This window comes from Dasypus novemcinctus, chromosome 3 (genome assembly GCF_030445035.2).
Source record: "Dasypus novemcinctus isolate mDasNov1 chromosome 3, mDasNov1.1.hap2, whole genome shotgun sequence".
NCBI classification, from domain to species: Eukaryota; Metazoa; Chordata; class Mammalia; order Cingulata; family Dasypodidae; genus Dasypus; species Dasypus novemcinctus.
In genome coordinates, this window is record NC_080675.1 from 184,209,690 (window position 1) to 184,223,780 (window position 14,091).

Sequence of the window (14,091 nt, forward strand, 5' to 3'; positions counted from 1 at the left end):
TTTTCGCGTGGGATGGCTCTCCTTGAGGGGCACACTCCTTGTGTGGGCGGCTCCTCCATGTGGGGACATCCCTGCATGGCAGGGCACTCCTTGCACACACCAGCACTGCACATGGGCCAGCTTGCCACATGGGTCAGGAGGCCCTGGGTTTGAACCCTGGACCTCTCATGTGGTAGGTGGATGCTCTATCAGTTGAGCCAAATTTTGACAAACCTACCAAGTCCATGTTAATGAGACAAAACAGTCTCTTAACAAATGGTGCTGGGAGAACTGTATATTCATAATTAAAAGAATGAAAGAGGACCACTATCTCACTCCCTATACAATAATCAACTCAAAATTTATCAAAGTCCTAAATATAAAAATCAGTACCATAAAGCTGCTAGAAGAAAATGTAGGGAAACATCTTAAAGACCTTGTAGTAGGGGGTGGTTTCCTGGACCTCAAACCCAAAGCATGTGCAAGAAAAAAAAAAATAGATGAATGGGACCTCCTCAAAATTAAATACTCTTGCACCTCAGAGGACTTTGTCAAAAGGGTAGAAAGGCAGTCTACTAAATGGGAGAAAATATTTGGAAATCACATGTCCAGTAAGGGTTTAATATCCATAATATATAAAGAGATGTTACAACTGAACAATGAAAAGATAAATGACTTGATGAAAAACTGGGCAAAAGACTTGAATAGGCATTTGCCCAAAGAAGAAATACAAAATGTTAAGAAAAAAAAACATGAAAAAAATGTTCACCGTCACTCAAGATTAGGGAAATGCAAATCAAAACCACAATGAGGAAAGCAGATTTGGTTCAACTGATAGAGCAAAAATGACTGTTACATACAAGGACACACACAAACTGCTTCCAACAGGCAAGAACTCAGAGAAATCTTGTTCCTCTGAGTCCTTCCTGGAGATTAAGTTACAGTACAAGCTACCGACAACCAAAATGGCCAGAGAAGCATTGCTATAAGGACTTGCGGTGAACACCAAATATGTATTTACTCATAGTGCTAAGACCAAATGAGGGTTAAGAGGAGAAAGCAGAGTATGTAATGGTTAGATGATCTGATAATGCAGATATAACACAGCCTGAAAAAGCAGGGGAGAATGGGAAGTTTCTGTGAAAAAAAATTTAACTATTAAGTAAGAATAATTGATACCAGTATTATGAACATAGTTCTTCTGAAATGGAAAGTAGAATAAAGCAAAAAAGTCACCATGGGCTGTTTTGATTTTATCACCTCCAGGCTCCTTGGAGATGGTAGAACGCCCACAGACCTGACTTTTAACTGGAGGATCATTATGAGCTCCTTCTGAGCTCTGACTGCCCTGCTCATAGTGGAGAGGCCCCGGCTGCTCTTGAAACAGCAGGTCCCACTAACTGGAGCCAGGGCTTCTTGGAGAAATGGCTGCCCCCAGCACGGGGCAGGAGATGAACAAGACGAGCCTGGAGCGCCTTTGCCCCACCAGGTGGGCGAAGGCGCTTTCAGAGGCCACTGGGGTCAAATCAAAAGAATTCAGGAGGAAAAGTGAAAAGCCTCCACCGGCCAGAGATGCCGCAGTTTGAGTTTCAATAATTTTACTCATAATATGTTTTTAAAACTGTAAAGTATGTTTTAAAATAAGTTTAAAATCTCAAATATGCTTAAATCCATGAGTTCCTAGCAATATTTTTTAAAAATATGAATGAATGATACGAAACCAACTCATTATCTTGAAAACTGGTAAATAAAGGGGAAGAATCTAGCACTTATCCTGCAGTTCCTGTATGAATTATACCTCTGGGTAACCACCTAGTTGAGGGGGGAAAGGTCTCTTTGTAAACTTAGTCCAAGTAATAAATGAAAAGAAATGGCAGATTCAGACTGTCAGCACTTTGCAACAGCCAGTGAATTAATGAGCCTGGCTCTGAGCTTCAGGGCTGCTAGGTCAGCAGAAGGGGCAGTTGCCCCCGCGTGAGCACACACCCTCTGCGGTCTTGCCTGAGCCTGATCAAGCTTGGCATCCAGCTGCCAGTCTGCTGGGAACACAGAGTCACCACATCCACTCTGTGGGAAACTCTCCAGGTCCAAACCCTCAGGATCCTCCACAAAGCTGTAAACAAGCCTGTAACTTAACAAGGAATCCAAAGACAGCTCAAGGAGACTTTTAAAGGGCAAGACTAGGTTGTCGTGTCTAGAGCAGCATTGTGCAGTAGAAACAAGGCAAGGCATGTATGCAGTTTTAGCTCTTTCAGTACCCGCATTATAAAGAGCAAAAAGAATCGGTTGTAATTAATTTTAATAATATATTTAACCCTGTATATATATTTATAATGTTCTCATTTAAACATATCAACATAAAAAATGTTAGTGAGATACACTATTTTTTTTCAAACAAAATCTTAAAATCCTGGAGATATGGTACACTTTGAGCACATCTCAGCTTGGACCAGCCACATTTCCAATGCTCGACAGCCACCTTTGGTCCGTGGCCACTGTGCCAGAGGATGCAGACTAGGGATGGCCCCTGGGGTGGAAAACTACAGAAGAATGGAGCAAATGGCTCCTTAAAAGTCGTGGTGGTGTTCTTTTGTGGAGGAGGGGGTTGACATCTGGACAGGGCGCATGAACAGGCTTCTAGGGTGTTGAAACACCCAACTGCATGGCCCAGGTACAATTACAAGGGTGCTCACCTTATAATAATTCATTAATCTCTGCCTTTGTTTTGTGCACTTTTTTGTATCTATTTTCTTTTATAATTACACGGTTTTTTAAAGCTCACCTCTGGGAGCAGGATTGGAGAAGTAGAGAGATGCAGTAGAGGTCTTTGTCAGCATAAGCCCACACGTGCTGTTCAGGCTTCGGCCGCCTTCCTGTATCACTTTAACTTCAAAAATGTTAATAAATAAAATTCAGATGAGACCCAAGGAACATAGATTTGATGAAGCTGCTATCATTTTCTTCTTTTTTTACTTAAGGCTACTTCTTACTAGTATATACACCAAAAGATATAAATATTTTAAGCACCAGATTTCCTTCGATTCAATTATAAATTTGCAAGGTGAAAATTTTACAGCAGACATTTTTTGAATTGTTCTTTTGAAGAGGTAGTATGAAGCAAACATGGTTCAAAAATCAAAACAGCACTGAAAAGTAGAAGCCACACGTCTCCCTCCACTCCTGTGCAGTTCTCCTGTGGTGGTGGCCAGTGATACCTGCTTCTTGTGTATCCTCCCACATATAAAGCGAAGGTGGATAAATACTATTTTCTCTTTTTCACAAGAGTTGGCATACTCACTATATTGTTCCTTGCTTTTCCACTTAATCTTGGAGATCTTTCCATATCTCCAATTGGGTTGTCTTCTTATGCAGATGGACCTTCTTTATTTAGCTGCACCTGCTCAGGCCCTGGAGGTGTCGGCTCACCCCACCCCTCCCATCCCCCGTCTTGTGGTGTCACCCCCCTGATACACCGGATGCTCTTGGACATATACCACGTCTCACATACCTGTCAGATAAATGTCCTCAAGTGGAGTTGGTGGCTCAAAGGGTTTCATTAGGTGTTAGGAAATCCTACCAAGCACTCTTCCAGCAACAGTGTACAAGATGTCTGCCTCCCCTTCATCTCCAGCAGAGTGTGAGCAAAGACTCGAATTGTTACTGACCTGGTAGTTTTTAAAGATGGCATTCTGTGGAGTTATTTTGCGTTGAACAAGAGTGAGGGTGAGTATTTTCATGAGGATATGTGTGTCTCTCTGTTCAGAACTTTGGGCCATTTTTCTCTTGGGTGGTTCTCTCTTTATTGATTTCTAGGAACTCCTTTTGTATCAAAAAATATTTACCTCTTGCCTGTGACATGAGCTGCAAATATGTTTTCCCGTAAGTTGTTTTTTACTTTGGTTGTGGCAGTTTTTGCTGTGTAAATGTGATTTTTTACTACCACATATATCAACCTTTTCTTTGAATGCATTTGGATTTCTGAGGCATATCTAGAGAGAATGTATGAAAGAAAGAATTGTCCTGGGATTACATGTAGTATGTTCCCTCTAGGTTTTTTCTTCCAAGAAATCCTTGATCTAAATGAAATTTTTCTGGTGCATATATGAGATCTGAATCCAACTTAATTCTATTCTAGATGTCCACCCAGTTTCCCAATACCATTTATTAAATAGTCCATCTTTATGCTTCCAATTTCAGATGCTAGTTTTATCCTACACGCATTTCCTATGTGTATTTGAGTCTATTTCTGGACCTTCTATTCTGTTCCATTGTGCCTGTATCACACTGTTTTAATGATTGATGTTTTACAATAAATTTAATATTTGGTAGGAATAGCCCTTTTGAGTTGTTCTTAAGAGTAAATTACTGAGGGGAAACTTAAAAAATGGCACTGAACATTGGGAATAAATTTCACTATTGTAGACACATGGCAAAGCCCTGATAAAGATGGCGATAGGGTTTCCCCTCTATGCACCATGGCGTTCTTCTGTTGTCTAGTCTTTAACTCTGGTAAAGGAGCCGGTTACATCTCAGTGAAAGCTCTATAAACCATTTGATCTACATCATTGAAGGAGGATCATAACTCATTTTGTATTTTAAAATAAAATAAATACTTCTATATTTTATATTTTAAAGATTTATCTGTTTGAAATCTAATGTAAGATCTTTGCTTTTGAGGTCAGGATTACACATGATCCTGTTTGCTAGCCATCTAAAAAATTTAGTGGATGTCCTTAAATTTTTTACTCCCTGTTGTTCTACTGATATTCTATAATAAACCATGGAGGATCAGAACAGAGAAAAACATGTTTCATTCAGGTCTCCTGGGTTATTGACTAGTGTTGAAAGCTAGAATAAAAAAATGTTAACTACACCAGGAAATTTTTCTGGCATTGTCATAGTTTGCAATCAGATTTATCTTTCATCTTTAGGTTATAATGGGGATTCTTCTTCCCCCCACCATCTTGTTCTTGGAATTTCGCACATATGATGACTTCTCATATCAAACATCCAAGGAAAACGAAGATGGCAGAGAAAAGGAAGATGAGAACATGGTCAGAACATGATTATAACAGTATCAATTTGCTTTCAAAATTGTTCAGATTTCTCTACCATGAATTTAGAAATATCAGTAACTAGGGGTATTTTATAATTCTTTGTTTTACAAGGTACCTATCTACTAATTTTTTTTTTTTAAGATTGATTTATTTATTTCTTCCCCCTCCCTCCATTGTCTGTTCTCTGTATCCATTCCCTGTGTGTTCTTCTGTGCCTGCTTCTATTCTCATTAGGTGGCTCTGGGAACCAATCCTGGGACCTTCCTGAGTGGGAGAGAAGCGATCATTCTCTTGCGCCACCTCAGCTCCCTGGTGTGCTGTGTCTCTTATTGTCTCTCCTCTGAATATTTTTGTTGTGTCATCTTGCTGCGTCAGCACTCCTGTGTGGGGCAGCACTCCTGCACGGGGCAGCGTCCTGCGCGGGGCAGCACTCCGCATGGGCCAGCACTCCTGCGTGGGGCAGCACTCCTGTGCAGGGCAGCACTCCGCGTGGGCCAGCACTCCTGTGTGGCGCAGCACCCCTGTGTGGGGCAGCACCCCTGCGTGGGGCAGCACTCCTGCGTGGGGCAGCGCTCCGCGTGGGCCAGCACTCCTGCGCGGGGCAGCACTCCTGCATGGGGCAGTGCTCTGCGTGAGTCAGCACCCCTGTGTGGGGCAGCACTCCTGTGCAGGGCAGAGCTCTGCGTGGGCCAGCACTTGGTGTGGGCCAGCTCACCACGCAGACCAGCTCGCCTTCACCAGGAGGCCCTGGGTATTAAACCCTGGACCTCCTGTATGGTAGATGGGAGCCCAATTGCTTGAGCCACATCCACTTCCCCTACAAAGAATTAAGCTGGGCACCCTGCATCTCCTGCTTAGCAAACTGCTTGCCGTGCACGCTGTCTTCCAGGATGCCAGCGCAGATGCTGCGTCGAGGAAGGGGGACGAGGAAAACGAGCGCAAGAGGAAGAGCAGCCTCCCCATTGGGACCAAGATCTGCGAATTCTACAATGCACCCATCGTCAAGTTCTGGTTCTACACAGTAAGGCCTTCTCCCAGCCTCTGCCGTCTGGCATGTTGTGAACCCTTAGCTGAGCTGGAATCAAGAAAAATGTCCAGGGCTTAAAAAGTGCTTGCATTGAAAAGGCTAACACAGCAGGGAAGGTCCGTCTCCATTAAACCCAGAAAGGAGACTGTAAAACTCCTCTTTTGATTCTGTCTGGGGTCATAACTGAGGAAAAAAATATTTACAAATTCACCTAATTAAAATGAATTATGGAAATGACACTGTTATTTTAAACTAAATTTGGATCCAGATATCTCGTCATATATTTAGGCAAATGTCTTTATGCCAGGAATATGGCCATCTAGCCCCAAATACATCAATTCATCAAGCAAATGAGTCACTTTCCATTTGCTGAAGTTGAAGGATTTTAAAAATGTCTTTGGTGAAACAAAATTAGGAAGAGGTTGATGACTAGTGCTTTAGCGAGAGACTCTCACTTTCTGTTTTTCATGAAATGGTGGGGTTCCTAAAAGGGGGAAGGCAAGCCTACTTCACAAACCCCTGGAGTGGGGAGCAAATCGAGGCCCCTCTACTGCAGAGTGAAGAGCCAGCTGGCGTGCTGGTCCCCGTGGCCTGCTGACCCACGGCTGTGAGCCGGGCCCCCGGGGGTGGCCCCAGCTGTCCCTGGCCGGGGTCCAGCAGATGGGTGGGGAGGAGGGGGAGCTGGGGTGGCCGCCAAGCCCCTGGGAAAGCTGGCCCAGCTGCTGGTGGGTTCCAGGGGGTGGCCAGGGGCTCCAGGACTCAGGCACCCTGGGGGGTGCAGGCCGGGGCACTAGGTTCCCACCGGCCCGACCCTGTGCCGCAGCTGGTGCGGGAGGCGGTGGGCCGTGCGAGGCCCCCCAAAGGTGGAGCGCTCTGGCCCCGACCCTGCAAAGAGTCGGCGGAGGGTGCAGGGGCTTTCCCCCGCTACCCTTGGATGGAGCTGGGCTCCCTGGGCTGGGGCCGTGCGCGGTAGGGAGGGCCCTTCTAGAAGAACACGGAATTGCCGAGACTCGCCCGCTAAGGCCTCCCCAGGACTCCAGAAGAGGCCTGTGCAGGTGCGGGTGCTGGGCCCCAGCCCTGACCGCACCGCCCCCAGGCCCACCTGCAGCGCCACATCTTTTCTTGCCACAAAGAAAGGGACCCGCTTGTGGCCACGGCATGTCATTCAAAGTGTCCCCGCAGGGAGGAAAGGCTTGGGGCAGCCTCGCATCTGGACAGACAACGTGTCCTCATGTCCTCCGCTCCAACCCTGCCCCTCCAGCCCCACCCCCACCTCATCCGCAGTAACCAAGGATTCAAGAGAGGAATTTATGAGGCGCAAGGAGGGTGTGCCATTTTCCAGGGGTAGAGGAGACACCCCAATAGACTATAAAATTTCCCCATTTGTCATGAGTGGGTGCAACCTCCAGATTTCCCCACAGTAACAGAACCAGCACACGTCTTCATTTGAAAGCAAAAGTCTGGGTCCGTAAGGCGATAACGTTTAAAATGCCTCCCGGCCTCCTTCACGTCTCTCATGCCCAGGGGATTTGAGCAGAAGTTGGCTCTAAATCCATCAGTTGGGTTGAAATGCAAATCCCCTCGAGACGCGGGGACCTGAAACTAGGGTTTCCAAACTCAGTCCCAGCACACGGTGTCCCCAGAGCGGCACTGACGGCTCCTCTTTCCTGCAGCTGTCCTACCTGGGCTACCTACTGCTGTTCAACTACGTCATCCTCGTGCGCATGGACGAGTGGCCCTCGCTGCAGGAGTGGGCTGTCATCTCCTACATCGTGAGCCTGGCCTTGGAGAAGATACGGGAGGTGACTGCCCCCCACACACACTGTTGCGGGATTCTGTCTAGGTTCTGGGCCAGGCTGCAGAAATGAACTTCAGGAGCATGCCGGGTGGGTTAGGCCAGTAATTATTCAGGCAGGGAGGGAAGAGAAAAGAGGGATCGGGGGCCCCAAGTAGAGAGGAGGGGGCTGAAAGAGGGCTGATATACAGGCTACAATTCCCCATTATAGAGTATAAGTGCCCAGGTTTTACTTGGCGTGGCCACATGGCAAAAATGGCGAGAGCTGCGTGCAGCGGGCAGGATCCAGGGCCAAGAGCTGAGAGCGAGAGGCTCGCTCAGGCCCTGCTTGGCTTTTGAACTGCTGGTTACTCCACCCCTTTGCTAACGTCTGCTGTTTCGACTGATCACCCCGCTGTCGATTCCCCGTGAGGGCCCAATGACGAAGTCCCCAGGGAACACCCGGGGCTTTCCCGGCTTCCAGAAGTCTTGGTTCTGGCTGGCAGAATCTTGGGGGTGGGGGTCTTCCAGCAGCCGTCTTGGGGGTCACTGACATCCACGTGGACTCTGCCAGGTTCCAGGTCTGTTTACTGATTTCCTGTCTTACTAGCTGGCTTCACCACTGGCTGCAGAGTGGGAGATGGCTTCCCTGTGGCACACACATTTCACTCGTGTTCCACTTTTCTCTTGAGATATTAAGATCCCAAGTGTATTGCGTTCACTTGGTTAAGATTTATATTTCTGCTTCCAACTGAATTAGAGGAAACTTCCAATCAAAACAGAGGGCAAAATAAATGATGGTTAGTGTTTTAAAAACACAGGTCCGAGTGCATCTAAGGGCAACAGTGAGTGCTGCCAGGCACCTGAGCAGGCCAGTACTCTAAGCGGGCAGGGATTTGGGCTCAATTTCCTGGAAGCTGAGCCTAGGAGCAGCTGCAAAGGACTGAGCCGGCTGCCCAGGTCAGGCTCCCTACGCTGCAGTGGGGCTCCCAGGCAATCCTTGACTAAAGGAGGCCCCCCGGGGAGCTGTGAGAGCACAGGGGGGAGGATCAGGGGGGCGAGGACCCTGCAGGGTACCCTGGAGGTGAAGGAGTGGCGTTCTGTACCCCACACCAGTCAGCCCCTGCCACTGCCCATAAAGGGGCCCCCGTTGCCAGGGGCCGGCCTCTTGAGAAGGTGGCAGGTGCGAGCCTGCCTGGAGCGTCTGCAGCAGGTGGGGGGGCAGGCGAGCGCACCTGGTGGAAGGATGCCAGGGGCCCCGGGCTGAGCGCGGCGGCACCTGCTCCAAACAGAATGAACAGTGTTCTCACTAAGCGTTGAAAAAGAGCAAGCGGCATCTAGAGCGGGGCTCTTAGCCTTGTTCGTTCCACGGACCCCTTTGCCAGTCAGGTGAAAGTCACGGCACCCTCACTAGGCCCACACTATGCTACGCATTATTTAATAAATACATCACACCTGCACCAACACGTCCCCACAAGAATAATGTATTTTTGAATTTCAATTCAAGCTCGTGGACCCCTTGTTAAGAGCCCCTGGTCTAATACATGGTTCTTGCATTACAGAAGACTTAGAATTAAAATGTAACCAGAGAGGGCAATCCCAGCGGGCAATGGAGGAAATATGCGCCAGGCCCACAGGTTTTGATTTATTCCATTCGCTTATGTTCAGGAATAAAAATGAGCTTGAGCTGAAAAAGTACACAGGTTTATTTCCTGTTCACTGCTATAGAGCCACTACTGTTAGTTTGCACTCATTATTGCACCATTCGTTGCACTGAAAAATATTACAGATAACTTCTTCCAGGTAGAGTGGGCTTGATGCTGCCATGTGACGAGAGCCTGACCAATCATAACTGTAAGAGAAACCAGGAGTACCAAATGCAGATTCTTCCAACCCGTCTTTCTCTACTACTCGGAGGTCTCAAGTGCAGCCCCCTTCAAGGGGATGCGAATGCTGCGACTGGGACGTCCCAGCCTGCCTGCCTTACCTTGTCCCGTCTCACTGTGGTCCGTGCCGGCGGCTGTCCCAGTCCTAAAACACTGTTCTTTTTTTTTTAAGATTTATTTTTATTTCTTTCTCTCCCCCTCCCCCCGCCCCACCCCGTTGTCTGTTCTCTGTGTCTATTTGCTGCGTGTTCTTCTTTGTCTGCTTCTGTTGTCAGCGGCACGGGAATCTGTGTCTCTTTTTGTTGCGTCATCTTGTTGTGTCAGCTCTCCGTGCGTGCGGCACCATTCCTGGGCAGGCTGCACTTTCTTTCACGCTGGGCGGCTCTCCTTACGGGGTGCACTCCTTGCACGTGGGGCTCCCCTACGCGGGGGACACCCCTGCTTGGCACAGCACTCCTTGCGCGCATCAGTGCTGCACATGGGCCAGCTCCACATGGGTCAAGGAGGCCTGGGGTTTGAACTGCTGACCTCCCATGTGGTAGACGGACGCCCTAACCACTGGACCAAGTCCGCTTCCCAAGACACCGTTCTTAACTCCAGGAGTCGCCCTCCGGTCAGTGGAAGGAGAGGGCAGCCACTGCAGCACGCCCTGGTCATTAGGTGGCGAAGGCCTTCGCTCTCGGCTGGCCAGGAGCCATCGCCCCACCCTACCCCGCAGCTCCCGGGCCCTCCGCAGGGTCCAGCACTGAAGGACCCCAGGGCGCTGCTCCAGCAACAGCCGTGGCCACTGGGGGCCGCTCTGTACGCATCCAGGCCACCCTAGTTGCTCAGCAGGATGAGTTTCCTCTGAGGAAGTGTCCTTTAATCAGGACAAGATTAGCATCTCCAGGAGAGGAAGCCCAGGCCCAGCGTGCCCCGACCTCTTCCCTCTGCGTCGCAAAGGAATTTCTGCAAAGACCTAGCTCCACTCAGGTGGGTTGTCCCTCTGTGGGGTCACAGGCATATGTCCAGATAATCAGAGACTAAGTCAAAAAGAATCTTTTTTAAGTCCAGCCAGAAGGATATCATTCAGAAGGCATTTCCTGATGGAGATGTTTATGAAACACTGTAGCTAGGAACACAGGGGGCTCGTGGAATTTCCCTTTCTAGATACTGTCCTCTGCCCGAGAAGATTAGGGTTTGAAGGTCTTGAGCAGGAAACGGGACTGATGTCCTGGAAAGTTCCCGCAGTCCCACCTGCCCAGGAGGCCGAGAAGACGAGGCTGCCAGTGCGACACGCTGTTTGTGTTTTCAGATCCTCATGTCGGAACCTGGCAAACTCAGCCAGAAGATCAAGGTGTGGCTGCAGGAGTACTGGAACATCACCGACCTCATGGCCATCTCCGTGTTCATGGCCGGGGTGATCCTCCGCCTGCAGAAGCAGCCGTACATGGGCTACGGACGCGTGATCTACTGTGTGGACATCATCTTCTGGTACATCCGCGTCCTGGACATCTTTGGTGTCAACAAGTACCTGGGGCCCTACGTGATGATGATCGGAAAGATGGTGAGTACCGGCATCCCGGGAGCGGCTGCGGCACCTGTGCTCACGACACGAGAGCAGCCCGGGCGTTGCTTGTCTCGAGTGCGCTTGGTCTTCCCCCTGCAGGAAACGCTCCCTGCTTTTAGACACACCCTTCTTCTCCACGTGGATATGTTAGTACAAGCCCCTCGACAAACGCGAGGTGAGGGCCGGTGAGCTGGGCATGATGGGATGTGGAGCGAGACCGGGACTCTGCTCTTGCGGAGTCTGCAGTTAGCTGGGTGGGGGGACGGGGAACAAACTCAAGCTGGTGATCAGGTCAGTAGGAAGAACGGGTTTTAAACTGAAGTTCAAATATGGGTTGAACGGGGTGGCGGCCGTGCCCGCGTAGCTCGGAGCGCCCGGCGGCGCTCAGCAAGGCTTCTGTGGACTGGGCTTTCTTCTGTGAATGTGGATGGAAGGAGGAGTTGGTGCTCCCGAGAGTGACCCCTCCTGGCCCAGGGATGTGGACAGGCCGCATGAGCTGGGCTTCGGAGGAGGTCCTGGGGTGGGCGGACAACGCCGGGAGGTCGACCGCGAGGCCGCGGGGGGCAGCCTGGCCAGCGGCAAGGTGGTCTCGCCTGGGCGAGGGGCAGCGGAGCCGGTGGGCAGTCCCTGATGGCAGGTGCTTGGTGGGAGCGGGAGTCCAGGCGGAGCCCGGGGTCGGGGGCCAGGCGTCCAGGAGGAAAGGAAGATGTGCCGAGACCAGGACCCAGGGCCGGCAGGCCCAGCCAGCCATGACCGCCGGTGCGTTCCTGCCCCCTGCCCCCTGTCCCAGCTCCTTCTGCCGCAACCACGCGCTTCTGCTGCCGTGACTGGGCAGATGCAGAACTGGGGAGGCACCAGGAGGGGCGTGAGGGTCCTGCGGTTGAGGCCCCATGATGACGGGGCACTGGGCCACCTAACGCCACTTCCTGTGTTACAGTCGTAACCCTGGGTGTGAAAACACAACACCCTAACAGATTAAACGGAGACAAGCCCCGCTGGCATTCTCCCAGCCGGCTGAGGGCCAGGCTCTCCTCTAGGTGCTGGAGCCCACAGGGGCTGAGACAGACGCAGCCGGCGCCTCCTGGAAGCCCGTGTGCTAGGACAGCGAAGGAACAAAACAGCCAGGGGAGGGGCAGGGGGAGAAGCTTCTCTTTCGGGTCCGGTGTGTAATGGGCTGAATTGTTTCCCCCGAAAAGACATGTGCACTATGTAACCTTTATGTCATCTAAAGCTTCTTCAAACATAAAAAATTTATTTAAAAGAAAAGAGACACATTCACGTCCTAACCCCCAGTTCCATGAACGTGATCTTATTTGGAAATAGGCCTGTGCCAGTTTGGGTCTGTTGTGGACGCTGGAAAATCCTGTTCTTAGAGCAAACCCATTCCTGTGCCCGTGACCCCTTGTAGATGGGGCCTTCGGATGAGCGGGCCTCAGGTAGGGGCCCTTGATTAGAGTGCAGGACCCACGGTGGGGTCAGAGCCTCTTACTGGAGTCCTGTAGAAACGGAGGAATACAAAGCCACAGACACACAAAAAATAGCTGCAGAGACAGAGAAACCCCGAGAGGCTGAGAGGGGTGCCGGCGGCCAGAGGCTGGAATCGGCGGAGCAGGGAGGCACAGAAAGAGGCTCCGAGAGGCTGGAAGAGAGGAGAGGGGAGCATCAAGCACACACCTGGTTGCCCCCAGCTGAGCTCAGGGAGAAAGTGAGCCTGGGAGAAGGCAGAGCCGCCATGACAGCCTGCCACGTGCCCGATCGACCACAACTAAGCCTGGGAAGAAAGCATTTCTACATGACACCACCATGCGCCCGATCCCCACTGCTGCAACTCAATGAGAAAGCATCTCATGATGAAGCCTTGATTCAGAAAGAACTAAGCTTTCAACCTAATAAATTCCCATCATAAAAGCCAACCCGTGTGGTGATGGGCTGGGTGTAGGACAAGAGAGAAAGGGAGCCAAGGATGCGTAGAAGGTTTCAGCCTGAGCAGTGGGGGGCGTGGAAGCACCGTGCTTGGAAATGGCGGTGGTTCAGGTTTGGAGAGGGGACTTGAGGATTTGAGTTTGGAGGTCATAAGTCTGAAATGCCTACTAGACTCAAGGAGAGGTTCAGAGCTGGCATTTGCAACACAAAGGAAAAGTCTAGAATCTAGGGGGAGGGTGGGGGTTGAAAGGAAGCGTTTGGGAGCTGAGGTCACCTGAGGAGCTGGTGCATACAAAGAGAGGAAGGGCCCAGGCCAGGTCCTCTCCCTTCACCCTTTAGAGGAAGAAAAGAATTTAGCGAGAAGGATCCAGGAATGGCCCACAAGGAGGGGCCAAGGAAGCAGGAGGGAGCCAGGAAATGATTGGGGAGACCGCTTCAAGAAGGAGACAGCGGTCAACAAAATCCAGTGCCCCTGAGAGATTAAGAAAGGTGCGGACTGAAACCGCCCGCTGGATTTGGCAATGTGAGATCACTGGTGCCTGGGCTGACGGCAGATTTGCAGAGTGGGGGGTGGGAGGAGAGAGGAAGACTGGAGTGGGCTCGAGAGACGACAGCGGAAGAGAAGATGGAGACTGGGCAAAGACAACTCTTCTGGGAGCTTTTTCTGTAAAAGGAAGCAGAAAAATGAGTGGAAGCTGGAAGAAGATATGGGGTCAAAAACATTAGTAGCTACAGAACAAGAGCAATTCTAAGCCTGCTTTAGACTATTAGAAGGGCATTGCCATGATGTGCTTTTTAGCACTTTCTGTAACTTTCCCCACTCCAACATTTCTCCTTGGCCGTCATCTAACCCTTCTTCCCCCCACAATCACGGGGATTCTCAGATGCTACAGGAT

General features: G+C 50.1%; 1 protein-coding gene and 1 non-coding gene across 2 annotated transcripts in view; both read left to right on the forward strand.

Moving 5' to 3' along the window:
* Window positions 1–14,091, forward strand: part of TRPM1 (transient receptor potential cation channel subfamily M member 1) — a 110,163-nt gene that overhangs the window by 61,199 nt on the left and 34,873 nt on the right. The window contains exons 18-21 of the mRNA XM_058290655.1: window positions 4,911–5,033; window positions 5,926–6,057; window positions 7,737–7,865; window positions 11,018–11,269. Coding sequence (XP_058146638.1) covers window positions 4,911–5,033; window positions 5,926–6,057; window positions 7,737–7,865; window positions 11,018–11,269 — 636 coding nt within the window. The remainder of the gene's footprint in view (window positions 1–4,910; window positions 5,034–5,925; window positions 6,058–7,736; window positions 7,866–11,017; window positions 11,270–14,091) is intronic.
* LOC111761699 (small nucleolar RNA SNORA26) lies at window positions 6,129–6,248 on the forward strand. The gene has a single exon (XR_002794980.1). It is a non-coding gene; the product is annotated as a small nucleolar RNA SNORA26 (small nucleolar RNA).